Source organism: Coffea arabica, chromosome 3c, assembly GCF_036785885.1.
Source record: "Coffea arabica cultivar ET-39 chromosome 3c, Coffea Arabica ET-39 HiFi, whole genome shotgun sequence".
Taxonomy (NCBI): domain Eukaryota; kingdom Viridiplantae; phylum Streptophyta; class Magnoliopsida; order Gentianales; family Rubiaceae; genus Coffea; species Coffea arabica.
Window position 1 is genome coordinate 7,715,541 of NC_092314.1, and position 27,574 is coordinate 7,743,114.

The 27,574-nt window shown below is 34.5% G+C and overlaps 3 protein-coding genes and 1 long non-coding RNA gene across 7 annotated transcripts; 3 read left to right on the plus strand and 1 right to left on the minus strand.

Annotated features, from left to right (window-relative positions):
- The first annotated feature begins 2,609 nt into the window (after positions 1–2,609).
- On the plus strand, positions 2,610–6,930 carry LOC113734475 (RPM1-interacting protein 4-like). 2 transcript variants are annotated; one of them, XM_027261040.2, is made up of 4 exons: positions 2,610–2,791; positions 5,243–5,950; positions 6,336–6,527; positions 6,654–6,930. In XM_027261040.2, exons 1-4 carry the CDS (start codon positions 2,786–2,788, stop codon positions 6,681–6,683), a joined length of 936 nt encoding a protein of 311 aa, XP_027116841.1. In that variant the 5' UTR covers positions 2,610–2,785; the 3' UTR covers positions 6,684–6,930. The 2 variants fall into 2 exon arrangements, with proteins under 2 accessions (XP_027116841.1, XP_027116842.1); XM_027261041.2 differs by having other exon boundaries at positions 2,642–2,791; positions 4,862–5,950.
- Positions 6,931–7,974: 1,044 nt separating this feature from the next.
- On the plus strand, positions 7,975–12,583 carry LOC113734476 (DAR GTPase 3, chloroplastic). Its single transcript, XM_027261042.2, has 9 exons — positions 7,975–8,295; positions 9,009–9,152; positions 9,296–9,412; positions 10,170–10,313; positions 10,400–10,486; positions 11,060–11,175; positions 11,498–11,679; positions 11,852–11,909; positions 12,094–12,583. Exons 1-9 carry the CDS (start codon positions 8,155–8,157, stop codon positions 12,215–12,217), a joined length of 1,113 nt encoding a protein of 370 aa, XP_027116843.1. The 5' UTR covers positions 7,975–8,154; the 3' UTR covers positions 12,218–12,583.
- A 4,212-nt stretch (positions 12,584–16,795) lies between these two features.
- LOC113733809 (uncharacterized) lies at positions 16,796–18,287 on the plus strand. Its single transcript, XR_003459155.2, has 2 exons — positions 16,796–17,013; positions 18,025–18,287. It is a non-coding gene; the product is annotated as an uncharacterized lncRNA (long non-coding RNA).
- Positions 18,288–21,597: 3,310 nt separating this feature from the next.
- Positions 21,598–27,574, minus strand: LOC113734478 (uncharacterized). Of its 3 annotated transcripts, none has more exons than XM_027261046.2 (8): positions 27,253–27,574; positions 27,035–27,129; positions 26,772–26,855; positions 25,955–26,062; positions 22,601–22,661; positions 22,313–22,388; positions 21,983–22,194; positions 21,598–21,891 (listed from the first exon to the last, which is right to left on the minus strand). In XM_027261046.2, exons 1-8 carry the CDS (start codon positions 27,332–27,334, stop codon positions 21,779–21,781), a joined length of 831 nt encoding a protein of 276 aa, XP_027116847.2. In that variant the 5' UTR covers positions 27,335–27,574; the 3' UTR covers positions 21,598–21,778. The 3 variants fall into 3 exon arrangements, with proteins under 3 accessions (XP_027116847.2, XP_027116844.2, XP_027116845.2); XM_027261043.2 differs by having other exon boundaries at positions 22,313–22,505; positions 27,253–27,573; XM_027261044.2 differs by having other exon boundaries at positions 22,313–22,493; positions 27,253–27,571.

Here is a 27,574-nt window from a genome sequence, read left to right on the forward strand (position 1 = left end):
CTTCATATCTAGTCAAGCAACATAACCATCAACAATTAATTCAAGAAGTATACAAATACTCATGAATATATAAAACAGTAAAAACAAATTAGATTTCACAATTATTGCTGAACTTAAAAGCCTTGATTATCTAGAAAAACACCTTAGCCACTCCTCCTGGAGAAAGTCCCCAAGAAAAATTAAAACTAGAGTTTGTTTTCTTGAGAGAAAAATAATATAGAAGAAGAAAAGTTGAATTGTCAAGAGATATTGATCTCTCCTTGTTCGCCTATATTTATTCTATTCTAATTGTCTCTCAGATAATTTACTCAAAAGAAGAAATATCTCTTATCAACCACCAAACAAAGATAAATAGGATGGTTGTTGAATGAGTATTAATATCAGAAATAAAGCACATGTCCAAACTCCCAAAGGCGAAAAGTCGATGATTCAAATAGACAGGAGAATTAATTGTGGCCTTCACAAGATAAAACAATTTCACAAGTTTGGCCAACACGCCTAGGATGGGTCCTTTCTTAACAAGTCTTCCAGACTCCCTTTTCTGAGCTTCTTTTAATCATGAGGAAGAATCAATAAAATAACACAATAAGTTGACAAAATTACAACAGGAATTTCACAAATAAAAGATCTATTAAATTCACTGTCAATGCATTAGAAAAAATGTTTGCTCATATTATTTAAGATTATTTGGATAAAATCGATCGTTTTTGGTTAAATTTAATGGTAAAATGTCCTGTTATGCTTTATCTAAATCCTTGCCAAAATTTTGAACAATTATATTCAAGGTATGTTAATGTTCAGGGTTCAAAAATTACAGTCGGTTTTACTTGAGTAACATAAGGTGTTCCACGGATGTGTATTAAGCATTCGATAACGCACTTAAAATTCACGTAACCTATCATGTACATATACACATACTAATAATTATTATCTTTCCTTGTATTTATATACTTTTTTCTATTTAATCTTACCTACCATTTTTTATACACCCTCCATCCTACTTTGATAGTCCTATTTTCCTTTCTCGTCCGTCCCAAATTGTAATCCACTTTCCAATTGAAGAATGTAATTGTATTTTAATTTTTCTAAAATACCCTTATTCAGTGTAAGTTATTGTTACTATAAACTTACTCCATTTAATGAGAGTTGATTCTTTTTTTACCATCAATTCAAGTTTTCATAAAGTTGTACTCTAATTATTGTGAGGGTATTTTAAGAAAATAGCTACGTAAATTGATTGTTCCAACAAAGTTAACTACTTTTTCTTAAACTGTGTGGAAAAAAAAATCAGGACTATCAAAGTGGGATGGAGGGAGTATTTATTTACTTTCCTTGATTAATCTTACCTTTCCAATGCAATTAATATTAAGAAAACATATAAAGATGGGCAGTTTAAAGGAACAGTTCAATTCAACGCAGGTACACAAAAGTACCAAAAATCAAGCAGCTGAATTTAAACTATATCCCAATTAATAATTGGACCAATTATTCAAACATTATTAATTCCATTAAATGCTCTGCAAACACCTGTATACTCTCATTATCAAGACGTATATATTGTTAAATGGCACAACATTATTGTTTCTAGCATTAAATGCTCCACCAACACCAGTGAAACAGTAGAAATGTGATTTGTGGCATATAAACCATTGTACATTAGAAAAATGGAATGTTTGTACCGTGTTTTAAGTAGTTAATTTTCCCAATTAAATAATTAAACAGTCAACCAGAATAATTAGCATTAGCAACAACAAATATGTCTTTTATTTGTTCGATTTTTAGCATCGTAGTCTCATGTCATTACAGCATAAATAACTAATACAACTTAAGGGCCTGAACGGTTGTCAGAACATGTCAATTAACAATCTAAATGAGTTAGAAATTATATTTAAACGTATAAATACTTTAGTGAAAATAAATTTTCAGATAACTATACTATATAAAACACAAGTTATAGTTTCTTAGTCACAAAAAAAGAAAAAAGTCAAAACTATGTTTATTTATTTCTCATAACTACCTTTCAATCAAAATGATACAAGTGTTTTCTTTACATTCAAGGATAAAAGAAAAAAAAATTCAAATAATCATTTCATAAATCTACTATGAATCCACAATCTTGTTTTCATACTCTATTATAGATTTTGATTATGAATAATGAGTTTTTGAGATATTCTCGTTTGCTTTTGTATTTAGATTATAGATTTTTTTATAACAAAAAAAAATCTAAAATCCATAATCACCCAAACAGTAGCTTTTGCTGATTCTCATTATTTTTTATAATCACTTTTCGTAATCAGATTTTGTAAAATGTAAAAGCAAATGAGAACAAGGCTATTAATCAGATTTTGTACAGCAAGACTATTAAAAACACAACTCACTAAAAAAATAATTAATGTTCACATGTTGTTAATGTTAGTTTACAACCTGTGACTTTTATTGTACATTGCCGGTTGGCGGCGGTTTCCCCTCTCCTCCAAATCAAAGTTACCGGTTGAGAGCACGTGGAGTCAGTCAACTAGGCACGTGTCGTATGTTAAAAGAGAGGCTTTCAATGTCAAATGTAACCGGTGGCGCCAGTCTACCGGTCTCCCTCAAACACCCAACTCTTTACTCCTCTTCTGAGCTGGTCTTTGTTGGCACTGGAACTAAATCAAGACAAAAGCTTTTCACTGAGCCATCATCCCAACTGAAATTCAGTGAAAAAAAGCTCTGTTTTTTCTTGTGGGTTCTGCTCAAATCAGCCTAAATTTCTTGATTGAAGGCTTCGAAGGGTGAATTTTGGAAAATGGCTGTGAGTTTTACTCTACTACTATCTTTCTTGATCTATATCTTGTGTTTCATAATAATGTGAATTCAAATGATTTTTTTCCTTTTTTCTTTTGTGGGTTTTTCTATGAGTAGTTTATGGAACAATATTATTTTTGTTGCGGGTTAGATTTTGTTGTTTAATGTGGATTGGGAAGTGAATCCGGTGTTATTTGAGTTGGATTTGCTACGTGGTAGTGATCATTTTGGTGGGATTTTTCTGTAGCATATATATCATTAAGGAAATTGTGGATTCAATGATTAGATGGCCTTTTTACGTATTTGATTTAGGCTCTTGATTTTGAAGGTTGCACCATTGGATTAATCTATTTTCAGGAATTTATTTTGATCTTTTGGCATTATTCCGTATTTTTCTTTTGAAGAGGGGGATATGTATGAGTAGTGAGGGGAAAAACAAAGCCATGAATACCATCTGCCTTTGAAGTGGCTGTATTAGCAGGATGTAAATCTTTGGTGTTTGTGGCTAAATAGAGATGCTAGTAGTACGTCACAAGAAATTCTGGACTTCTCCAGATTTACCATAGTATACCCTAATTTTTTTATTTTGGATTGTATTAAGCCAACTGCGTTGCGTAATTCGTTTCTCTTATTCTAAAGGCAGCTAGTGCCTTTTGTTTTCATTTGCAGTGAATCTGATTTTTCTGTGTTGTAAAGTATCATGTTGTTGTTAAAGTCGCCCCGTACCTTCAAGTAGAAATAACTGTCTTTTTCATGCTTGCCAGTGCTATACTTGAGTTATGAACTTTACGGGTGTAAACAGTAATTGTTAATTTAAATCAATTCTGAATCAAGTTTGAAACTTTAAATATGTTATTTCTAAAAGATGACATTTTCTATGGCTGTGAATTACTTGTCTATTCATATAGTTATCTGAAGCCCTTGCCTTGTTTTCTTGTTAAGCTTAGCAAATAAGATCAGGTCCTGTGATGACATTGCCTTATTTTGTTGATATTTTTCTCTCTGGATTTGGAATGCATAATCATTTAGTTTGTACTTCTACTTTTGAGCTTTTTGGCTTAAGTGGCCATACTCACAAAAGTAACCATCTTGTTAGGCACTTCTTTTCTACATTGGTTGCAAAGGATAATGGAATATTTTACCTTTAAGCAGAAAAGATCCCTTCTGCTTTCTGTGTTCCCCCATTTTGTTTTTGTCTCCTGAATAATCAATGTCCTTTTCAAAGTCTTGGCGAACAGTAATTAACATCCCCAAGTTCCCCACCTCACTGACATCTTCAGAAACATATCTAAAGCACAAAACCTTGTTGGACTCTTCAAGCATTCTTGAGCTTCAAAACTGATACCTTAAACATCAATTGGGATAGACTCGTATATGATATTTCTTGTGTTTATGTCTTGCAGACTGAGAATCTTAGTTCAAGTGTCCAGCCAGGTTTATCTATTGACTTGCTAACTAAACTGGATTTATTGATTGGACTCTAGGGTTCTTTTCATTTTATTTTTGTTGCTAAGTGTTGAGGGATTATCATATAAAAATTGAGTTTGTGGAGAATGCTAATGAAATTTTCTGAGCTGTAGCATTTTGTGTGAGTGGTTCAGGTCGCAATTACTTGCTAGTTCACCTTTGTTTTGTTACATGGATATGTGTTATGAGGTGTTAAAGCTGGGTATCGGATAATCATTTCTTTGAATAAAGATGTCACACATAAGAGCTGTGGAGTTGATCCCACAGCAATAGGTATCGGATAATCATTTCTTTGAATAAAGTTATCAAACAGGATAATCATTTCTTTGAATAAAGTTATCAAACATAAAAGCTGTGGTGTTGATCCCACAGCAATCAATGGTACTCTTGTTGGGATGTTAGTGAGGTAGGGTTACAAGCTTGAATGATAACACATTAGCTTTCATAACAAGCCTGGCAAGCATTGAGTTGAGGATAACACGTTAATTCCTGCCGATTTCCAAGTGATCTTCTCCACAATGGTTATGGACTTCTAAAATGAAGCCTTAGTTCTTTTCAATCCTAAAATCAACGATGCATGAGTTGATTTTACTTTTATTTTTTGGCCCAGATTTCCATTTTGGTAGTTATTAAAACTAGACAATGGGAGAGGTTGAGGTGAACTTGTCATTCTCCCACAACTTTGTGAGCCTTGAGAACAGGAGGAACCTAGTCCTAATGTTCCTGCAAGATTTATATTCCCAGCCCTGGTGTCTTGCCATGTGAACAATTCCTGAGAAAGGTTTAGTCTTAACAGGGAAGGTTATATCCTTTTACTTTTCTATTTTTTGGTAGTAATTTTTCCATGTCAATTAGTCAAGCATTTGAGCTTATGGCGGATTTATGCGTGAGACTAGCATGAAGCCCTACTCTATACCATTGTCCTGTAGAATTTCTGTTTTTGTATTGTTGATTGGGATCATGTTTATGAAATTGGTTCCTTTTTCTGCAGCAACGGTCACAAGTTCCAAAGTTTGGCAATTGGGAAAGCGAGGAAGATGTGCCTTACACTGTCTACTTTGATAATGCCAGGAAGGGCAAGAAAGGTAGCAAAATGAATACAAATGATCCGCAAGAGGATCTGGATGCTGAAACAAAGGGCCAAAAAAGACCAGAGGCAACCAGGGCAAAGCATGTGCGACGCACTAGCCGAGAAGATGGTGACCTGAGGAAATCAATCGACTCTCCCTTGCACTCTGATGCCATGAGTCAGAAATCTGCAAATGAATCACCTCATCATAAGCAAGGTGGTTTAAAACATGGGAGTAGAAAACCAGAGTCAGAAGGATCGAAGGGAACTGACACAGTAAGACCAAGGCATGAAAGTCGAGAAGAAGGTGATTTGAGGAGGCCAACTGATTCTCCATTGCGGAATGAGACCGGAAACCGTAGAACTAGTCATGATTCTCCACATCATCGTCATGGTGGCCTGAGTGCTGGTGAAACACCTAAGAGGGTTGCTAGGCAAAGTGTGGGGTCTGATCGCAGCATTGACCAGTCTCCGCTACATCCACACTCTCAGGTAAGGACTGGTGGCAGAGGCAGTGGAGTTTCTTCTCCATCTTGGGAAAGAAAAGGCTCCTCAGAAGGTGGCCTTGGTTTGGCTCCTTCCACTCCTGGCGGATCGCGGTTAAAATCAGTAACACGAGGCGATGAAACTGTATGCCATTCTTAAACTTTCTGTGGTAACATCTCTGAAAATGATCATGCATACCGACACACACTTTCATCCTATTTTTTTTTGCAACTTACAGTTGTTTCTGGGAACGAAAGTTTAGTCTTACCATGTTTTCAGCAATCAAATACTGATTCTTGGAGGTAGCTGGATGGTAGAGAAAATCTTGGAATTTAGACTAATCCGCCTAGTTACACTGTGTATTCTTTTCCATGTTAACAATTTAACAGCATTACGCTTCTATCAAATATTATTGTCTTGAGTGAACCTTTTTGGCATTTTATTTGCTATGGTTTCTTCCCCAGGTTTAGTTCTGTTTCTCTATCAGTCAATTTTTTCTCTCTTCTTAACTCTCGGGTTGATGTGGCAGCCTGATCACAGCCCTGCTGTTCCCAAATTCGGCGATTGGGATGAGACTGATCCTGCATCAGCAGAAGGATACACTCACATATTTAACAAAGTGCGAGAGGAGAGACACAGTGGAGCTGGAAAAGTACCTGGTATGCCAACAGAATCATCTTACTCCAATGGTCAGAAACCAATTGGAAATGACAATTCGAAGGTAGTTGAAGCCTTCTGATCACCGTCTTGTTGCAGCATTGCTATGTTTGAAACCCTTAATTTTCATTCTTACTTCTTTCTGAATCATTAATCAGCATCTATTTTCTTTTCATCTCTTTCCTTTCAGTGCTGCTGGTGCTTCCCATGTGGCAGATGATTGTACATGGCTGAACACGAAGCAAAGTTGGAATGTATACTATGTATAACTTGGAATCATGTATAGAGTTTTAGCAAGTATTTTGGCGTGTGTAATGTAGTCCTGCAAGGAAAATTGAATTTTGATACTCAGTAGATTTTCTAGCATTTCTCCTATCAACTCAATTGTATTTATGATCTTGCTATGATCAATTGAATCCTGGCAAGGTAATTTCATATTTATGTTTATATTGTTCCATTTAGTCAAATTGTTCTTTGTCTCATACTGTTCTGAGAAGGGATCATCCGATTGATGATTTAAACTTTTACAAGGGAACAAAATGTGGATTCGGGACCGAAACAATTTTCAATCAAATTGCTCGAAACGATATTCAATGTCGTCAATAAATTGGAATTCAGCATATACAACTTGTAAAACTTATAGCACAATGTATTGTTCATGATGAATAACATATGCACATGGATCTGATTTTTACACCAACTTTTATTTGCAAGTGATTCTTTCCTCAACGAGTAATTTAACTACGCTAGAACTGTTTTTTTTTTTTTTTTTTTTAACCTCCCATAGTAAAGTAACTTTCATCAACTATCTCAATAATGGTATGAGCCTTCAGAAGTAATCTACTTGGAGAAAAAGATTTATCTAGACTAGAAAATTGGACTTATAAATTTACGGGTGATAAGGAACCGAGTTTAAAGGTATTTACCTGAAAGCAAACTCGATGAATCCCATGTTCAAGTACTTGAAATCGACTTAATCAATTGTTAGGTGGTCAACCTACCTCGAAAAAGCAAATTGAGCTCGTACTCGAGACAAGCTCGAGTTTCTAGTACAGACTATATAAGAGATTCACTAATTTTATCATTATAAAAAAACAATGTATATATATATAAATCTCGAAAATTTCGATCATTTTTTCAAATCAAGTACCTTAATGCTCAAATGTTCAGAAAAGATTCAAACAATTCGAGCTCAAGCTAAGCATTTTGACCAACTGCTCGTGGCAAATTCGATAGGTTGTCACCTTCACTTATAAATTTACGCATCTTGACTTGTCCGAATTCAAATTCTTTTTGTAAGAACATAGTTCATTGTGACAAATAAAATTATTTGAAATTGGGCTAATATGAGTAAATGAAGAACAAAAATTTCGACGCATAAAAGAGTTTATTATTATTTTTTGTATATTATTGTATTAGTATCTATATTTATTGTATTAGTATTTACTAATACTTATAATCTAATTAATTAAGGTAAAAGAATAACCATATGAATATGAAAGTTTGCTTAATTTGAGTCTAAAAGAAATGATAACGTTTGATGAAATGCGGAATTAGCGTCCAATACATCCTCACCCAGCTTTAGTCTGCCACGCCTTGTTTCAGTTTGCGCGCTTGAATTCAAGAATAGTAGTAATAATACCATTAGGTATCAGCAACAGAAGTGGGTTTTTCAGGAATCTCTGGAACGGATGAGTACCCAGCTCACTGGTCTCTGGCCCAACTTTCCGGCTACCAAGCTCAGCGGCGGACAGAGTCTTCCTAGCAGAATCTACTCACCACCTTCCACCATATGCGCCGCTCATCCTCTTCCCTCTTCGTCTTCTATTCAGGCAAGGCTATGTTTTTGCATGACCCTTGTGTTCTGCTTTGTTTTCTGGTTGTCTTCTTTCTTCTGTATGGGCTTATGGCTAATTTTGCTTAACGTAGTTTATTCATGGCCGTCCGGCCTTTTTTGGGGAAAAGACAATGTTTTTATGAATGTAATTTCTGGATTATATTTACTTTTTTAGGATTAATGCATCTTGTGCAGTAAGTTTATATACTAGTCTGGGATGTTGAAGTTTTGTGAAAACTGAAACATGGTTACGTTTAGTGCAAATTGGGGAGAAGTTAATGATCAAAATTAGTACTTGACAAAGTGCTTACCAATGATCAGCAGCTTGATGGCATGAGATCACTTGATATAGCTTATCTGATTTAGTTCACAGAAATTTTAGCAAGAGTAGTTCCCAAATGCAACCTTACAAGCTGCTTTAGGTGCAATGACCCTGAAAGGGAAAATCAACCAATGAAATGATGTAACCATTTATCCATTACCTCTGAGAAACTGATTCAATTGTGGAAAAATTGCAAAATGGGTGCCTTGTAGCTTCTTTGTGGTTATATAAGCAAATTAAAACGTGTTTGGTGTTTTCCGTACCCCATTTTGGTAATGCTGGCTTTCTGAGAGTGCTAAATGTTGTGGTATTTCTTATAGATTGCCTGCATAGTGATCTTTATTTGTGGTTTATGTTGTGTTTGTAAAAAAAAAAAAACTTTGCAGATTGTTGGTGGAAAAGCTTTGGGATGGCAGACAAATGGGAATTCAAAACCGAGTACAAATTTAGGGAGAACTGAAGCAGAAAATGACTGGGATGATTTGGAAACTGATCTATATCACTGGACAAAGACATTACGCTCTATTCAGGTATCATAGTGTGAACTTGAGTGATGTTCTTCAAAGATAAACTAGATTAACGCTTTGTTGTGTTTACATTTTCTGCTTTAGCTTTTACCTGAACTGGAAAAGGTCTACGAGGTTTTTATTTACACATGCTAACGATCAAATAGTGGTTTCCTGGGCACATTTCAAAAACTGAAAAAGAACTCAAGGAGCAACTGAAACTGATGGATGTTGTTATAGAGGTTCGAGATGCAAGGATTCCAATGTCGACTGGCCATCCGCAGGTTAGTTTTCTGTTACTTAACCTATCATGTTGAACTTGTCAAAGCTATGGTCCTCTGTGCGCATCATAATGCCTTGGGAATGTGTTGTGTTGACTTGCCATTTTGCAGTGCACGTGTTCCTGGCAGCAAGAAGCTTTTTAGCATCTTTGAAAACCTTAGACTGTAAATTTACACATTCATTTGCATGTTCTGCATTATTGTAATCCTCCGTCACTGTCTAAGTGACATTGAGATTGGAGATTATGAGTGGCATATGTGAGCGGTCTCCCAATTTTCTTTTTGATCATAAGTGCCTAAGCTGCTGCTGTCCATCTTGCTGGTTTTGCCTTTTTAAAGTGAAGTATGATTCACATTATGGCCATTAACTTGGTGGGAAGCACTCTTATCAGTATAAAGGCATCTTTAGTGTTCATGATAAGTTGTGAAAACTTCATTTGAGGATATCAAAAGGACCCTTTTCCACTGAAGAAAGATAAGAAAAAGAACCACAGGCCACTTTAGCGTTTTGTCAAACAATCAATTTATGTGTGCAGTAAGTTTCATCCCAGTGTTCAAGGTTGTTCGTGCCTTAAAAGTGAAGACTATATCATCTCCTACTCATTTTCAAGGAGAAGCAAATTACCTGAGGTTTTTTGGGAGTTTATCTCCCCTCTGAAGAAGCACATCTCCTTTATCTGCTTTTTGTGCACGGAATTTTTAAGTTTGTGGCATCCAATTTAAAATCTTTTTTGCAATTTGTTGGCCTTTGAATGAGCAGATGGATGCATGGCTTGGCAATCGGAAAAGAATCTTGGTTTTAAATCGAGAGGACATGATATCCACTGCAGATAGGAATGCTTGGGCAAATTATTATGCTAGACAAGGTGTAAAAGTGATCTTTTCCAATGGGCAGCTGGGGATGGTAATCCAGGATACATTTTCTGTTGGTTTTGTATCCCATTTTTTGCAAAGGGAAATAGGATACTGACTCTCTGCTGCAAACTGCAGGGTACCATGAAGCTAGGTAGGTTGGCAAAGGAATTAGCAGGTGGTGTGAACATGAAACGCAGAGCAAAAGGACTGCTCCCTCGTCCAGTGAGTTCTTGAGACTGCATATGATAGTATGATACTACTTACTTTTGTTGGTAAAGTTTTGGTGGATTTATCCATGTCCTCTTGTTAGATGCTGTAAATGAATGGTCAACATGGAACAAGTCATCTTCAAGTTATCCTTTGAACTCATTCTGATAGACTTTGTTTCTGTCTTGACAGACTCCAACAAAAATGGCTGTTTTTAAATGTCTTCTTGTCAGCTTTTTTACTTTTCCAAGTCTACTATAATATACAACATCCTTCAGTTCTTCCATTATGATAAAAAGCAACTGACAACGAAAAGATATTTCAACCTGTAGTATTCTCTGTAGACAGCAAATACTTTTAAAACTTTATTAAATTAGGGAAATCAGGCAGATTGTTCCTCCTCCTGTTCTTGTATACTGAGGCAGTTCATGTAAATGTGTAATGACTAGGTATCTTAATTATCAAATTCTGCAGTTTTAGGAGATCGTAGCGCTAATTTTCAACGTTTTATGATTAATATAAATCTTATTCTGTCATTTGCTTACGGTTAGATCTTCCTATGAGAGAAATTCATAATTCCTTATACAGGTTCGAGCTGGAGTAGTTGGATACCCTAATGTTGGTAAATCATCCTTAATAAATCGCTTGCTAAAGCGTCGAATGTGCCCAGCTGCTCCAAGACCTGGTGTTACTAGAGAACTGAAGTATGCCTATCTCTTGTTTTCTGATATCTACCTCATATGTAGAATGAAAACAATATCCCTAGTCTCGCTAAAAACATGTAGGTATCATATGATGTAGACATACATCTAAGTAGGACTGTAAGAAATTTATGCATGCGTTGCAAATTCCAAGTATCAGATTTATAATAAAGCTGAGTGGCTTTTTGTCCATGGAAAGGTACAAGTCAGTTCTAATACATCAATATAGCTTTATAGTGTTTTATGCCAGATTTTCTGGAGAACAGGGCTGACGCATTTTTTTCCTTTTGAACTGTTTTTTCCTATCTTATTATCCCTGCCAAAGATGGGTCCGGTTCGGAAAAGACTTAGAAATGCTTGATTCACCTGGTATAATTCCAATGAGGATCAGTGATCAGTCTGCAGCAATAAAACTCGCCATATGTGATGACATTGGAGAGAGATCTTACGATGCTGCTGATGTTGCAGCCATTCTTGTGCAGATGCTTTCAAGGCTACCAACTGTAGGTCTGTGCACTTCTTGCATCAACTGATCCCTAATTATGATGTTGTTTGCCCCCCATACCGAAATTTAGTTTGCTTCTGGCTATGTTTGGATTTATGCTTGCATAAACAAATCTCCTCATAGATATTAGCATCATTCCTGATGTTAGGCATTGCCTTACCTTGTTTTTGCTAGGTATGACAGCTCTGCATGGCCGCTACAAGATTGAGGCAGATGGTAGCTGTGGTAGAGGGTAAGTTTATGGCCTGCGTAGCTAAATGCCTATCATGTTACACTTTGACAGATTCATAGCTGAGGCAGGATGCCCAAATCAAATTATTTACACTTGTTAGGCCTTTTAGAGCTGGATTTGACACCTTAATCCTGCTTTGTCCTTACTTGATTTCTAACTTCTGATTTTCTTTTCCATAATGCAGCTTTGTTCAGAAGCTTGCGAATCATTTATTCAACGGTGACACGCATCATGCTGCATTTCGTATTCTGTCAGATTTTCGAAAGGGAAAGTTTGGCTGGATAGCTTTGGAGAGACCTCCACAATAGGACGTGGATCATGCTTTATCGGCACTGTGCTTTACTTGATCTGGTGCCCTACATGTAACATAAGGAGCTGAAGCAGTTTGTCTATTTTCAAGCTACTCAAATCATAAACCGCATTTTAGCTGTGCTTTTATGATTTGAGTAGCTTGAAAATAGACAAACTGCTTCAGCTTCTTATGTTACAGTGCTGTTAAAGTGTTGATACCTCTTTTCGCCTTGTAATTTAACAGCACTGTAACATACCTCGTTATACTGACTTTCCTCATTGTGAATGACCGTAAAACTGAGAATGACTGCCACAGTGCAATATTACCAGTATGTACCAATTCCCTTTTTCCTCAAAAATGAGAAGAAAATATAATTGAAGCATGATGTATCTTCTTTGTGTTTGCAATTTCCTCCTGATTGCATGGACTTGCACCCTTTCATAGCATAGATTCCTCTGTCCGTGCATCTTTGCTGTCAGTCTATGACTAATTTCTCCTTCATTTGTGGGAAAATGTTGCTTGCCGATGGGTAGACAAAAGGTTCTTTAAACCTTGATTCCCATCAATATAGCAAAGTTGAAAAAAATGTTGCTACAAGTTGTACGTCATGGTACAACTTGTACTGGTGACCAAACATGGTACAGAAAAGATTAGGTAACAGTTTGGATACGTCATGTTTGACATGGAATTGCAAAATCCCTACTTTGACCGTTGAAGAGAGAACAGAGTATTTCCTGAGGAACATCATTGCCTATGAGCAGTAGCATGGGGCTGATTTTTTTTTTTTTTTTTCGTAACACTAGAATTTTTATAATCTAATCTAGCCTAATCTAAGGGAGAGGGCGAGAGGGACTGGATGTGAGTAGAGGCTCTATCGAAAATAGCCAATTAAGACCCGCATATATTGTGGCAATTTTTTTTGGTAGAAGGCAATAGTCAAACTCTTGACCTCCCATATCACCAAAGGCTTAAAAGTCTTGGTGGTGACCACCGAGCCAAAGGCCCAATGGCAGTAGCATGGGGCTGATCAATTCACGGTTTTGACTGATTTTTTGTTTTGTAAAAGATTATTTACGAGTCTTTTAGATTTTTTAAGTGCCAAAAAAGTTATCTCCAATGCGAATTCAAGAGACTTGTACTATTGCTAATGCAATCGTAGAGTACCGTTGATGGTTCAGATCGAATCACATCAAGTTAGTCCGATCTGAACGATTTATTTTAATTTCTTTTTTATTTTGGAATAAATAGTCCAAAACGAAAATAGTTAATATAACTCCATCTAAGCTATTAAGGGTATTATGAGTCCAATCAGCCAACCACACGTACCTCTCATCCCTCCAACATTTGACAAAATAAACAAAGTAGAAACTTCATAGTCTTATAAATTGATGGATGGATACTGCTTACTTTCTTACAAACTTGTACTATTTCATATTTTTCCTTGCAAGAGCCATTAGTTTACAAGCAAAAATACAATTGCTCTGTTTGGATTGTAAATTATTTGAGATCTTTTTACTGTAACATTTTTTATGATGTGATGTATGTGAGATAAAAAGGTAATTGAGAAGATAAAAAGGTGTGTTGAAAATTGTAATGATGATGTAAGCAAATAAATTTTGACAAATAATCCTCTATCCATGGCTCAAGAGGAAATGAGTTTTTGCAGGTAAAAAAAAAAAAGAAAAAAGAAATAACTACGTTGGTAAATGATTGCATAATATTAAAGTACTCATCAACAACGAGAAACTAGAAATTTTTCTTATGTATTTCATATAAAATCCTTTTGAACCTTGTGGTTATTTCTTTCTATCACAACGGGAAATGCTATTGCTTTTCTCTTTTATCCACATGGACAAGGCAGAAGTAACTGCAAATTAAAAAGGTAAATGCAGTCTATATCTCCTCTATCAGAACCCAAGTATATTTTGTACTAATGCTTTCTTAAAACTGAGAGTTCAAAGTCATATATCTATCTAATTAATGTTTTGTGTCAAATTAGCACCACTATTTGGTTATAAGGACCCATTGATTTCTAATGGAACTTCTAAGGACTGAATTGACTCAACATTTTTTTTTAGGGTAAGTGGGAGATTTTGAACTCAAGATTTTCTATATACAATCTCTCCTATTTTATCATCCAATCCAACCTTCCTCCAACTGACTCAAAATTTAAACGATAAAAGATTGAAAAAAAATTTTAAAATGACTGAAAAAGAAATTTGTGTAAAAGTTAAAGGACTCTTGTCATAATTCATCTTAATAATTTTTTTTTTTAATTTTGATAATGAAGTTAAGATTTTGGCAAACTCAACTTAGAAATGAAGTTAACATTTTTACATATGCTTGATTTTGATCGTGATTTGAAGGCCTACAAAAAAAAAAAAAAATCAATATAAGCAACAAGACTTTCGAGATTGAATGAAACCACAAGAAGACAAAATAAATCCCGAGATCAGAAGACGAAATAGAGCAAAGAGAACTAGAGGATTTTTATTATCTCTTTTCTTTCTTTCTTATACCGATAGACCAAGACCTATGGTCTTTATATAGCCTACCAAATACCAAAATTTAATTGGGATTTAAACTATCAAGTCATACTAAGAATAGAAAATCACAACTAAATAATAAACTAAATCTTAAACAGACTTGGTTTAATAATCCTATATTGTCTCTCTTAAACCAATGTCTTTAAATCGCATCATACCAAGCATTTTTTTCAACTTGAGAAATAGCTCCTCCTTCAATGGTTTTATGAAAATATCCGCCACTTGATCTTGATTCTTACATTAGTCAGTGGCAATTTCCTGATTTTGAACTAGTTCACAAATGAAGCGAAACTTTATATCAATATGCTTGCTTCTTCCGTGAAATGATGGATTCTTTGACAGCTCAATATCAGATTTGCTATCACAAGATTTTGGTAGGATCAACTTGTACATGCCGTAGAAAATCAAGTATTCTTTTCAACCATAATGCTTGAGAAATACTATGTGTAGCTGCCATATACTCTGCTTCTGCTGTAGATAATGCCACCACTTCTTGTTTTTTAGAAAACCATGAAAATACAACACTGCCTAAATAAAAGTTATAGTTTGATGTACTTCTCCTTTGAATCATGTCAGCAGCCCAATCACGGTCTGTAAAGCCTATAAGATTAGAATTGTTAGTATATAGATAAAAGATACTATTAGATTGTGTAGCTCTAATGTATCTTAAAATCCTTTTGGCTGCCTGCTAATGTGATTGGCATGGAGACTCCATAAACCTGCTAATTAACCCAATACCAAAAGTAATGTTAGACCTTGTAGACGTCAAGTATGTTAGACTTCTAACCAATCTGCTAAAATTAGTGGCATCAACAAATTCACCACTGTTATCTTTCTTCAATTCAACTTCTCTTCAACTGGAGTCAACATAGGTTTGGCAGTATCCATCTTAAACTTTTTCAATATGTCTATGCATATTTCTTTTGTGTAATAAATATGCCATGATCTATTTGAGAAATCTCAATTCCAAGAAAATATGACATTAATCCCAGGTCAATCATCTCAAAATGATGAATCATAGCCTCTGCTAAAATTAGTGGCATCAACAAATTCACCACCGCCATCTTTCTTCAATTTCAACTTCTGTCAACATAGGTTTGGCAATATCCATCTTAAACCTTTTCAATATGTCATATACATATTTCTGCTGTGTAATAAATATGCCATGATCTGTTTAAGAACCTCAATGCCAAGAAAATATGACATTTATCCAGGGTCAGTCATCTCAAAATAACTAATCATAGCCTTCCTGAATTCAGAAATTACTCAGGGATTATTGTCAATAAAAATTAGATCAACCATCTATAAGCATACAATAAGAATATCACCACCAGAATTAGATTTGATATACAAAGTATGCTTATATGGACATCTATGGAAACCATTCCCAATAAAGTAAGAGTCTATACGAGTATACCAAACTCGAGGAACTTGTATCAAACCATATAAAGTCTTCTTTAACATGTAGACTTTATTTTCTTGGCCTTTCTTTATGTAACTTGCAGGTTGCTCAACAAATACTTCCTCTTCAAGAATTTCATTCAAGAAAACAAATTTCACATTCATTTGATAAATCTTTCAAGAATTATTTACAGCAATAGATATAATCATGTGAACAATATCAAGTCTGGCAACTAGAACAAAAACTTCAAAATAATTAATACTTGTCTTTTGCCAATGTTTTCAGAACCGGACCAAACTGGCCGGTTCGACCGTGAATCGGACATGTCACCAGTCCGGTCCAGTATCAAACCCGGAAGTTAATGAAAAACCGCTAGAAGCAGGACGAACCATTAAAACCCGTATAAACTGTAACCAGCGGCTCTTAAATTTTCAAGTTCATTACCTCAAATTCAAAACAATAGCAAGAATGAAGGCTACTAGGATTCGAACTCGGGTCTCCGTGGCCATAAAAAAGTATTCTTACCACTAAACCACAGCCAGAGGACAAACTCTTGTTGTGAAGAATTTTACTTAACTTAAATAAAAAACTAAAATTAGATTAAATAAAAGAAACCCTAGCATTAAGAAAAGACACAGCAGAGTGCAAACGGCACATTTCACTTCCTCGACTTCACTTTAGACTTCCTCGGCTTCTCTAGTTCTCTTCTTGATTTTTTTTTATTTTTCCTTCGTAACCCTTCCACATCCAAATATCCATGACAAGATCATCATGCTATTATCTTTAGACGATCTATAGGCAAGTTGGAATTTGGAAACTTCAACTTTCACAAGATATCCGAAACTCCAGAGCTTTTCCATCTTGGTTAGTTTAACTTTTCCCTTTTGAAAATTTTTGTTTTCTATATTATCTTTAGTGGATTTTTTCATATTTTCTTCTTTTTCCCCCCAATTTTCATCTGTTTCCTTATCCCTAATTGAAGTTTTATTTTTGTTTTATTAGTTAAGAATGAAACTATGAATCATGAATTATTTTGTAGTCATGTTTGGAGAAGCTATTTTTTGGATAAAGTATCAAATTAATAAAATTAGACATGTTTGGTTTCTAACTTTTGTATTTTTTGGAATTAATCTTTGGTTCCTTTGATAAAATTAATAAAATTAGAAATGTTGGGAATTAATAAAAATTTTGTTTTAAATTTTGTATTTTTCAGAATTAGCGAAGCCCGGATGTCTATTTTTTGTTCCTTTGATGTTGTTTGTTTGCATGTATCATTTGTATGCTATGAACTCCATCTTCTGTGTTTTCTATGTCACTGAAGTAATTAATCTACCGAGTGCTCATTCATCTTGAATTTTATAGGTTTCACTGAAGCAACAAAAATAAGGACATGTTTTTGCTTGTTCATTATCTTTTGCAGCTAGTAATTAAAGTCTACTTCTTCTTTAAGGATGTAGTTTTAATAGTAAAAACTCTTTACTTTTGGTTTGTTGGTGTACATGCTTGGCCATCTAACGAGCTGCATTTTTAGTTTGAGCACATGGATACAAATACTTGTCTATTAGTCTAGTAAAGGGACAACGATCCTTTTGTGCTAGTGCTAATAATGTATATTCTTTTTAGCTTCACATAAACAAATGTTTTGATTGACGACTATATTGGCATTGCTTTGAGCAAATTTAGACTCACATACATTGGTTGAAAAAATACAGCTTTGCATAATGATTGGTAATATAACATGTCAATTAGTGATGTTTAGTAGTAATTAATTTTTTATGTGTTTAGTTGTATCTTTGTTTTTCAAAATTTTTTGGCTTTTTTTTGAGTTAGAGCAATTAGATTTATATTTTTGTAATAAACTTTTAACTTTTTCAGGTTAAGTTGATGAAATTGTGAAGATGGTGTTGTTGTCTATCATGCCACCGATGGAAGTTTGTTATTGAAATTGTTTGTTTTAAATATGAGTTGGACTCTTTTATTGACTTTTTTAGGATTGCAAAAGAATGTCAACATTTATTTTATTTATTTTTGTATTTTTATTTGTGATAATTGGTGAGCATTTGGATTATATCTATTTATGTTTGTAATGAATATATAAAAACTTGTGGTGAATTATGATATTTTAGTTGTTTTTATCATTCCAGGTTTTATGTATAACTTTTAGGAAATTTATTATTATCCCAACTTAAATTTAGTTATGTTGGTGAATTCATTTTAGGGACTTAATTTGTCAATAACCATGTTAGATCGTCATTAGCCATCAAGTTCAAGTATAGAGTGAAGGCCTATGAAGTACTTAGCACTAAAGTTGAAAAAAAAAACCAGTAAACCGGCTGGTCGGACCGGTTGGACCGATCGTACCGCCAACCAACCCCTTCTCCGGTTCGCTGGCTGGTCCGAGTTTAAAAACATTGCCTTTTGCTTATATGTTTTAACCACCAATCTTGCTTTGCAACGATCTACTTCTCCAGTTGACTTGTACTTGGTCTTGTAGACCCACTTGATACCAATTGACTTCTTCCCATATAGAAGTGTAGTCAGCTCTCATGTCTTATTGTTCTCAATTGATGTATTTTCTCGTCCATTGCTTGATTCCAGTGATCATCTTTGACGGCCTCCTCAAAGGTAACTGAATCACAATCTGCAAATAAAACAAAGTTTACAATATTTTTATCAGACAATTCATTATCGTTACCAACAACATAATCCTCCAAGCAAGCTAGCATGCGGCGTTCTTGTTACGGACAACTGGATGACTGCATAGGATTTGATTGCATCCTGGAAGATGAAGAATCACTAGTATGTTGTCTGGACTGGTCTACTGGCTGATTAGAAGAATTCCCTTCATCCAAGTAAAACGGCATTGGTGGATTCTTTGGTGCAGAATCTATAACTTTCTTAGATCAATCCAAAACGTCTTGCTCATCAAATGTGACATATCTACTAATAATCATCCTTCCTGTATTTGGGTTGAACAGTTTGTAATCTTTGGTTTCATGATTATAATCAAGAAAAATGCATTTTTTTGCTTTCTCGTCTATTTTTTTCTAATAACATCTGGAACATGGGAATAGGCAAGACAATCAAATAATTTTAAATGAGAAATATTTGGTTTCTTACAAGTCCATAACTCCTGTGGTGTCTTCCCAAAATTGCATCACGTATGAGACATGTTAGAAATATATACAACACAAGCAACTGCTTCTGTCCAAAAACCTTTAGGCATGTTCTTGGCATGTATCGTTGATCTCACCATATCCATTATAGTTCAATGTTTCCTCTCTGCTATTCCATATGTTGACGAGTGTATCTGATTGTCAACTGATGTTTAATTCTATGTTTCTTCAGAAAATCAACACAGACAGTAAACTCAGTGCCTCTGTCAGTTCTCAAAAATTTAATAAATTGGTCACTTTACTTCTCAACATATACTTTAAAACTCTTAAAAATATCACAAGTTTTGGATGTATTCTTCAAAAAATATACCCAAATTTTACTGCTAAAATCATCAGTGAAGGTAATAAAATAGTTACTACCTCTATTGGAAGATACCTCAACTAAGCACAGGTCTGAATGTATCAATTCCAACAGACGACTAGCCTTTCAAACCTTGCCTTTAGAATAGATCTCTGTGTTTCTTTCCCAAAATATAAGACTCACAGTACTGTGTAGAAAAATCAAATAGCAGACAGTCCATACACCATTTTTTTTTTGGCAAGAAAATCCAAACTCCCAAAATTCATGTGACCAAAATGTATATGCCACAGCCAAATATCATAAAAAACAACAGAACTAAATCAAGGTAAATCATGACAATTAAGAGTGATAGGCCATAAGCGGCTAGAGTTCATGTATACCTTTGCTATTAGTCCCAAACGATCATCACTAATAGTACCAATGCCGTATTGGAATCGCAAATCATATCCTTTCTCAATAAGTTGCCCAAGACTCAGTTATGATAAAGGCTTGGCACATAGAAGCCATCAGAGATAAAATTAGATTTTTCATTCTTCAAAATAATTCTGATTTTTCCTTTTCCAAGCACAATCACTCTTTCATTTTTGTCAAACTTAACAAAATATATAAAAAATTCATCCAAATTAGCAAACATATTTTTGGCATCACACATATGATTAATGCAACCAGAATCCAAAACCAATTTTTCTTTTTATTTTCTTCCACCCTTGAGTTAGAGAATAAAATAGTTTCAACCTTTGCACCATTATTCTCTACCATATTAGTATGCTCACCTTTATTATCAAAATCATACCAGCACTCACTTTTATAATGAACCATTTTTTTGCAATTATGGCACTGAATATTATGTCTGCGAGAATTATTATTTTCTAACTCAATATTGGGATAATTATTGTTACCTTTCTGTTGGTAAAAATTACCTCTACCACAACTTCTAAAACCGCCTCTACCACGGACTTGTTCTCTTCCTCTGAAATTTTGATTTTTCTAACTGGAGCCATCACCCTTCTCCTTGGGTTTATCTATCTGCACCTGCAATACTTTCTCCACCATTTCTTTTTCTATACCATCTTCCAATTTTTCATTAATTCTCTATTCATGAAGAGTTAACGAATCCTGCAATTCTTCAATGGTCATAGTTGAGAGATCTTTTGTCTTTTGAATCACAGCAACCACATGATCAAATTTCATGGGTAAAGTATTGAGGGTTTTTTCTACTAGCACCTCATCATTGAGATCATAACCATTGTGTTTGATCTCATTTTTTAGGTCAATCAGTTTGAAAAAATATAATTCAACGGTCTCTGATTTTTTCATGGTGATCAACTCAAAATTTCTTTTCAACATCAGTAGATTATTTTTCTGAACTCTGTCAACTCCTTGTATATTTTCGCCAAAATATCCCATGCTTGTTTTACAGTTTTGGCATTCGCAATTTTTTCAAAAATCAAACATCAATTGCCTGATGGATTTGAGACAACGCCATACTTCCTTTTCTCTTGACATTATCTTCTTCATCTACAGTAATTTCTTACTGAACAAATCAAAACAAATTATATGCGTCAAGATGAGTTTCCATCTGCATTCTCCAAAAACGGTAATCTTTTTTTCCGGTGAGTTTTGGTACTGCACAGATAATATTACTTGACACAGTTGATGCAGACATGTCTTACAATAACAGTGGATCTAATACCACTGTGAAGGCTTACAAAAACAATCAATATAAGTCACACAACTTTCACGATTGAATGAAACCACAAGAAGACAATAAATTCCGAAGCTTGGATCTTTTCTTTCTTTCTTACACTGATGGACCAAAACTTAGGGTCTTTATATAAACTACCAAATACCAAAATCCAATTGAGATTTAAATTACCAAATCATACTAAGAATAGAAAATCACAACTAAACAATAAACTAAATCCTAAATAGACTTGGTTTAATAATCCTACATGATTCAATCTCAATCTGTTGAGCAATGGATCTGGTACCAAATGCCAATTGAAACTAACAAGAAGGTTGTTGAGAATTGGGACAGGAGTCCCACACAGCAAATTGACGGAACAACCAAAGAAATAGTTTCTTTCCTGCAGCCACTTTGCTTCTTATCCTCCCCAGCTTGTCTTTACTCAAGTCGTAATGCTTTTGAGACTCAAATACAAGGGCAGGCTGACAACCCCCGCAGGTAAATTGCCTTCCATAACTCTATGATCTTCTCCTCATGCTTAACGTAAATTGCAGGTACAATCATACCCAACACAACCCCTGCATGCAGCCATGCATAATCCCATCACGAACACAAATATCTTCTTCTTAAAATCAATAAAACAACAATAATTAATCTGACAAGACTCACCCATGTAAACAATAGTAAGCAAATCAAAATGGGTAGCGATCCACGAAAGTAACCCCAGAGCAAATACAGTTGCCCCAAACACAGACCATTCCCTTTCCACACCCACCCGAAACAGCCATCGAATGCCTTCGTCAATACATTCCCGAATCCCACGCGCCATTCCTTCAGCCCGCGCCTCGCTTATCTCCATCCCTGAAAAGTCCGGAGCCTCACTGACAAAACACAAGTAATTAATCAAGCACTTTAAAAAAAAAAAAAAAAAAAAAAAAAAATACTAACTGCTGATGGATAATTAATTACAAAAAAACATACTAGCTGATGAATTCTTACTTTTTGAGGAGTCTATGAATATTGCCCCAAACAAAGATAAGTGTAACAAGGAGCATGGCCATCCGCGAGACAACATCTACCATGTAATAGTGATAGAGTTGGAGTGTTACCCAAGTTGCCGTGGCCACCAAAAGAACAAGGATGCTTAGATACATGCTTCTCCAGAATAACAAGTCCATTACTAAAGCCGCAACTAGTTTAATGAACAAATTAGTCATTGAATTTCAAAACCTAATTAAGTATATACGTATTTTATCCATCCTGTAGCTGTGAGATTATATGATATACCTGCAGCATGCGGGGTCTGCACCCCGACGGCTATAGGAGGTAAAGTGTCGTCGACGGGCATCTTCTTGGGAGAAAATCAAGGCAGAGTAATGAGTAGTAGTATTATGGAATTGATCAAAGCCAATTGCAACCGTGTGTAGGGCAATTCAAAAGCTTTTCTTTTTATTTCCGATTTTTTTTTTTTGAAAATTGTAACGCAAGACGCAAAATAAAAGATTAGTAATCGTGGTACGAGCCAGGGAGAGGAGGAAGGTGAACACAATAATCTAATCTAACATTGCCAATGATATATGTCAAACAACAAAAGCACACATGAACACAATGAATGGACATACTTTAGTAGTAAATATAAAATTGTGATAATTTTTTTCTTTTGCATAATTTTTAAAAACTTGTGCATAAAACAAAATTCTAACTCTATTCAGAAACATATAATCTCACATCACGAGGTACACACTACAATTGACTAGTAATTGTAGAGGCCCCTCATCTACAGGTGTGTCGTTTCTACCCCTTACTATTCCTCAAATTCCATCTAGTAATTTTATAATGTTAATTATCTATGTCACCGAAAGGCTAAAAGCACAAATAGAGAGGGAAAAATCGAAAAAGAGAGAGAAAGAATCCGGCCTTCCTAACAATTTCCTAATTATTTAAAAAAATTATTTGAGGCATTTTCAAGGTGCAAATTTTTTTTTCTAATTATAACAAATTTTATTTTGCATTTCTTGTCCGGACTAATGACTTCAAAAATTTCAAAAGGTCATTCAACCTCATTAACATGTTGTAACCCGATCTTAAGGACTTAACCTAATGTGTTATGAAAACTAAAAGTCCACAAGAAAAGGGTAATTTTGGAATAGAAATGATTTTTTACTCCCAAAATGAGTTTTTAAGCCATATCTTTTGAAATGGATTGATAATGTTACAAAAAGTTGAAAATAAGGGAGGTATATGAGATTTCTCAAGATTCAAGGTAACCAAATGATGTTTGTTATAAACTTCAGGGGAGGATTTTGAAATTATCCCATTTTATAGTGTTAATTATCTAAGGGTGAGTTTGATAAAACTGAAGTTTGAAATCTGAAATCTGAAATTATTAAATTATTGAATTGTTAAATATTAAATTTAATGCGTTTGAGTGCATATCACATTCAATGATAAGTGAATAACTTATTATCACTTAATTTTGGAATCAAATTTTGTCTAGAAAATTTAATACCATGTAATTAATTCAGATGTTCAATTTGTAGTTATATATTAAACGGTCTAAATATGTTAAAATTTAAATTCATTAAATTTAAGTGCTGAATTGGGTTATTTAAATCACGAAAAAGCTAAAAGCACAAAAGGAGGGTGAAAAAAGGTGGGAAAGAAAGGATCTACCAAGGGAAAGAAAATAATGTCTTAAAAGTTGCTTCCAGGAACTTTCCATGCATGTGTTTTTGGGTCCAACGACAGTAACGACTTCTTCTCGATACATTTGACAAGGAATTTAGACAAACTCAGTAATCAGGCTTGTTGGTATTCATTAGTGGGCCATACCAAAAAGAAAAGGAAAAGACTAGAAAGCAGAAATCAAGTCTCCACCACAACTCTTGACATAGACTATAGATTATCTATCAAACGTTGTTTTCCAGCAAATGATGAAAGAAAAATGACATTTTTGCATGCGTCCTGCAATGATAATAACGACATTTTGATACATTCCGAAAGGGATCTTGAGCCAATTTAAACACACGCCTGTTTGTCACCAAGAAAGGTAACATAATGGTTTCATTTCTACTTAACATGATGATACCTACCACACACAGTTCCACAAAATACAGATATATCTGTTAGTCAAACTATTGCTATTATAGTAATATCATTATCTAGGGTTTTTGTGCCGCTAGGACTACCGTTAATCCTTACGGCCATACGGTATTGCATGCTTGTTCACAAACATGGCGCCATAATTTCAACAAGTTTACTTAAACCAGCAGCACGTTTCTTAACTTAACAATCACTCCACTTACGGGCAGAGTTCCGATATCAGGTGTTGAAGATGTCGAAGACTGATTAAAAACAGTTCTTGGAGCTTCACGTTCTTGAAGATGAAAAATGGGGAATTCGAATATAAAATCTCTAAGATCTAGAGTTTCAATTTTAGTCACTAGACCAAAGCTTTCTCAGGAAGGTCAACAATAGTTATTTCATCGATCATTTACTAATAGATTTCACTTTGTGGATATAATATCCAAAAAAGACTATAGAATCTCTTCTTATTTTAAGGTCAATTATGCAGAAGGCCACTAAAATATTGCCATTGTAACATTTGGCTCTTCTAAAATTAGATTGACCTTTAGAATATAACAAGAGGGTATTACTAGAAAACTATTAATTAATTGATCTACTGCTTAATAAGGTAGAGCACTTAACAAATTGAATCAATGCTCAAAATTACTGATATATTCTTTAAACTCAAACTCAAATTAATTTGTTTAAGTATCAAATGAACACAGGTTGATATTCGAATTCAATTTTTCTGCACTTTCTATTTCGAAAGTAGAGATTAAGAGATCCCCAGTCTGCAGAGAGAAAAGATGGGTTTCATAAATCATTTGTATTTGATGTTAATTAATACAGCCTGGGTGGGCCAATTCAAACATATATCGTTTTCTATAAAGCTGTTTGACTGATAGATTTTTCATTTTTTTTGGCAGGCAGGCAAGCACCACACAATAATAAAGGCATCTTGATACAATCCAAATGGATAAGGACAAATTTTTTTTTTTTTTTTTTTTGGTCAAAAACAAAAGGTAGAGGACAATTGACAACAACTCAAAGAAAAGACGCATGAAGTTGTTTACGGGCATGAATGTATGCTACAATTACGATGACACGAATGATGATATACTATACAAAATACTACTATGCGCTTAAAAGAACACTAAAATACTTCCTCCGTTTCCGAAATTTTTGTCATACTTTTTATTTTGGAATGTGCTAAAATATTTGTCTTGATTAGAAAGTCAGAACTCTTTTTGATCTTTTTTTTTTCCCAATATCGTCCTTGCTCTTGATCAAATGCACGTTACATTTAAATTTAAAATTTGAATTTCAAGGAGTAAAATTGAAAAAAAAATATATATATATCCAGACATCACAATTAAAACACTATTGATAAAAGGCCGAATTTCCAAAATGTGACCAAAATTTTGGCACTGAGGGAATACTACCCATGTTATCGATGAAAATTACTGAAGGTATTATCATGTGTAAGAATAGTAAAATGGCACCGACAATTTATGAAGTTAAATCAAGATCACGTTATTGAATTCTAAAGTTGATGCAAATAATGGATTCGCTTACAGCCACAATGTTAGTTTGAATTTTCAACCGGCTCTGCGTGGAGGTGGTAGAAGAAGTACACCTATTTGGGGCCAGAACACTTCGAGATCCACCTTCACTGTTGAGCACCTGCCAAAATTACTGCCATTGTTATTCAATTGCCAGCCTAATATAGATACAAAGTAGTATTAGATTTAAAAATTGGATCCTAATGTGTGTGTATGTGTGTCTATATATATATATATAAGAAACAGAACAATCAGATAATTAGAAAAATAGCAACGACAATAAAAAAAAAAGAGTAAATTTTGTATACACTGACAATGTATACACTATCATCGTTGGATCCATGACGTGTATGCAAAAATTAAATTTTAAATTTAAATTTTGCATAGTTGTCATTCATTCAATGCTGACAGTGTATATAGTGTAAGAAAGATTAATCTATAAAAAAATAAATAAAATAAATAGTATTGCTCTAAATGCATTAACAGTGAATGAAACTTAAGCTACAGGAGTCGAAAATTGATTTTTCGTTGGATTTTCAATAATTTTTTTGTTTAATAGAATACACTACTTTCTGACAAACATAAAACAAGCCTCAAGGAAATTCAGAATACAACAATTTTATCTAATACAACGTAATGATTTAAAACTGCTAAGTACAATAATAGTTCCAGAAAAGCCGACAGAAACACATGATATCCACGAAGTGGGAGAAAAAAATGAAAACAAGAAAAAAGAACCACACAATCATAACACCATAAATCCCAGAAGTTTAATCAGTATATATGACATATTCTTTGTAACAATGAACACACATAAAGGATCAACTTACGGCCGAAATTCTGGTTTCAGCAGTGGAAGATGTATTATTCGCCGGCAAAACTCTTGGAGCTGATCCATCTTCAGGGTTAGGAACCTGGAAAAAAATTACAGAAGTCATTTCTAAGCGTACGTCTGTGAAAACGGAGAAGATATAAAACTACAATAGTACTTTGCATCCAGTTCTTAAAAGCTAAAAGCATGTCTGTTACATATGTTTCTTGATCAACTATCGAAGGCATCATCAAATCGAGCAAAATGTACAAGTTCTTGAACCTGATGTGTTGTTCCACTGGGATTTCTCCGAAACAATATAGAACGTCTTCCAGGAGGGAGCCTCAAAAATGCGTGCTGACACGTAGTTTCTTGTACTAGACGAGGCAAAAGCAAAGGCATAATTAGTTGAAAAAAAAATAACGAGCTGCTGAACCAAAATCATGAAACAAACTTGAAAGTTATTGACAAACAAAGACTTCAGTTCATAGTTTGCAGACCTTTATCCTGCTGTTCTTCATGGTCAACCTCCAGGGGTGTTTTTTCATCGGTTGATTTTTGCTGGTTTGTTGTTTGATACATGATAAACTAAGAACTTGAAAGTTCTGATTTTGCTGATATTTTTACTTGCACTCTGGAGTCTAGTGCTCCTTCAACCCTCAACCCTTCTTGCTTTTCAATTCAATGTGGTGAGGAGAAGGTACCTCCTAATTATTGCAGTCCACCGCCTTCTTTAATTTGTCTGCGTTGACGAGGAGAAGAAGACCAGGACAATTCTCAGCCAGGGATGGCAATGGGGCGGGGGACCCTCCCCACCCCCGC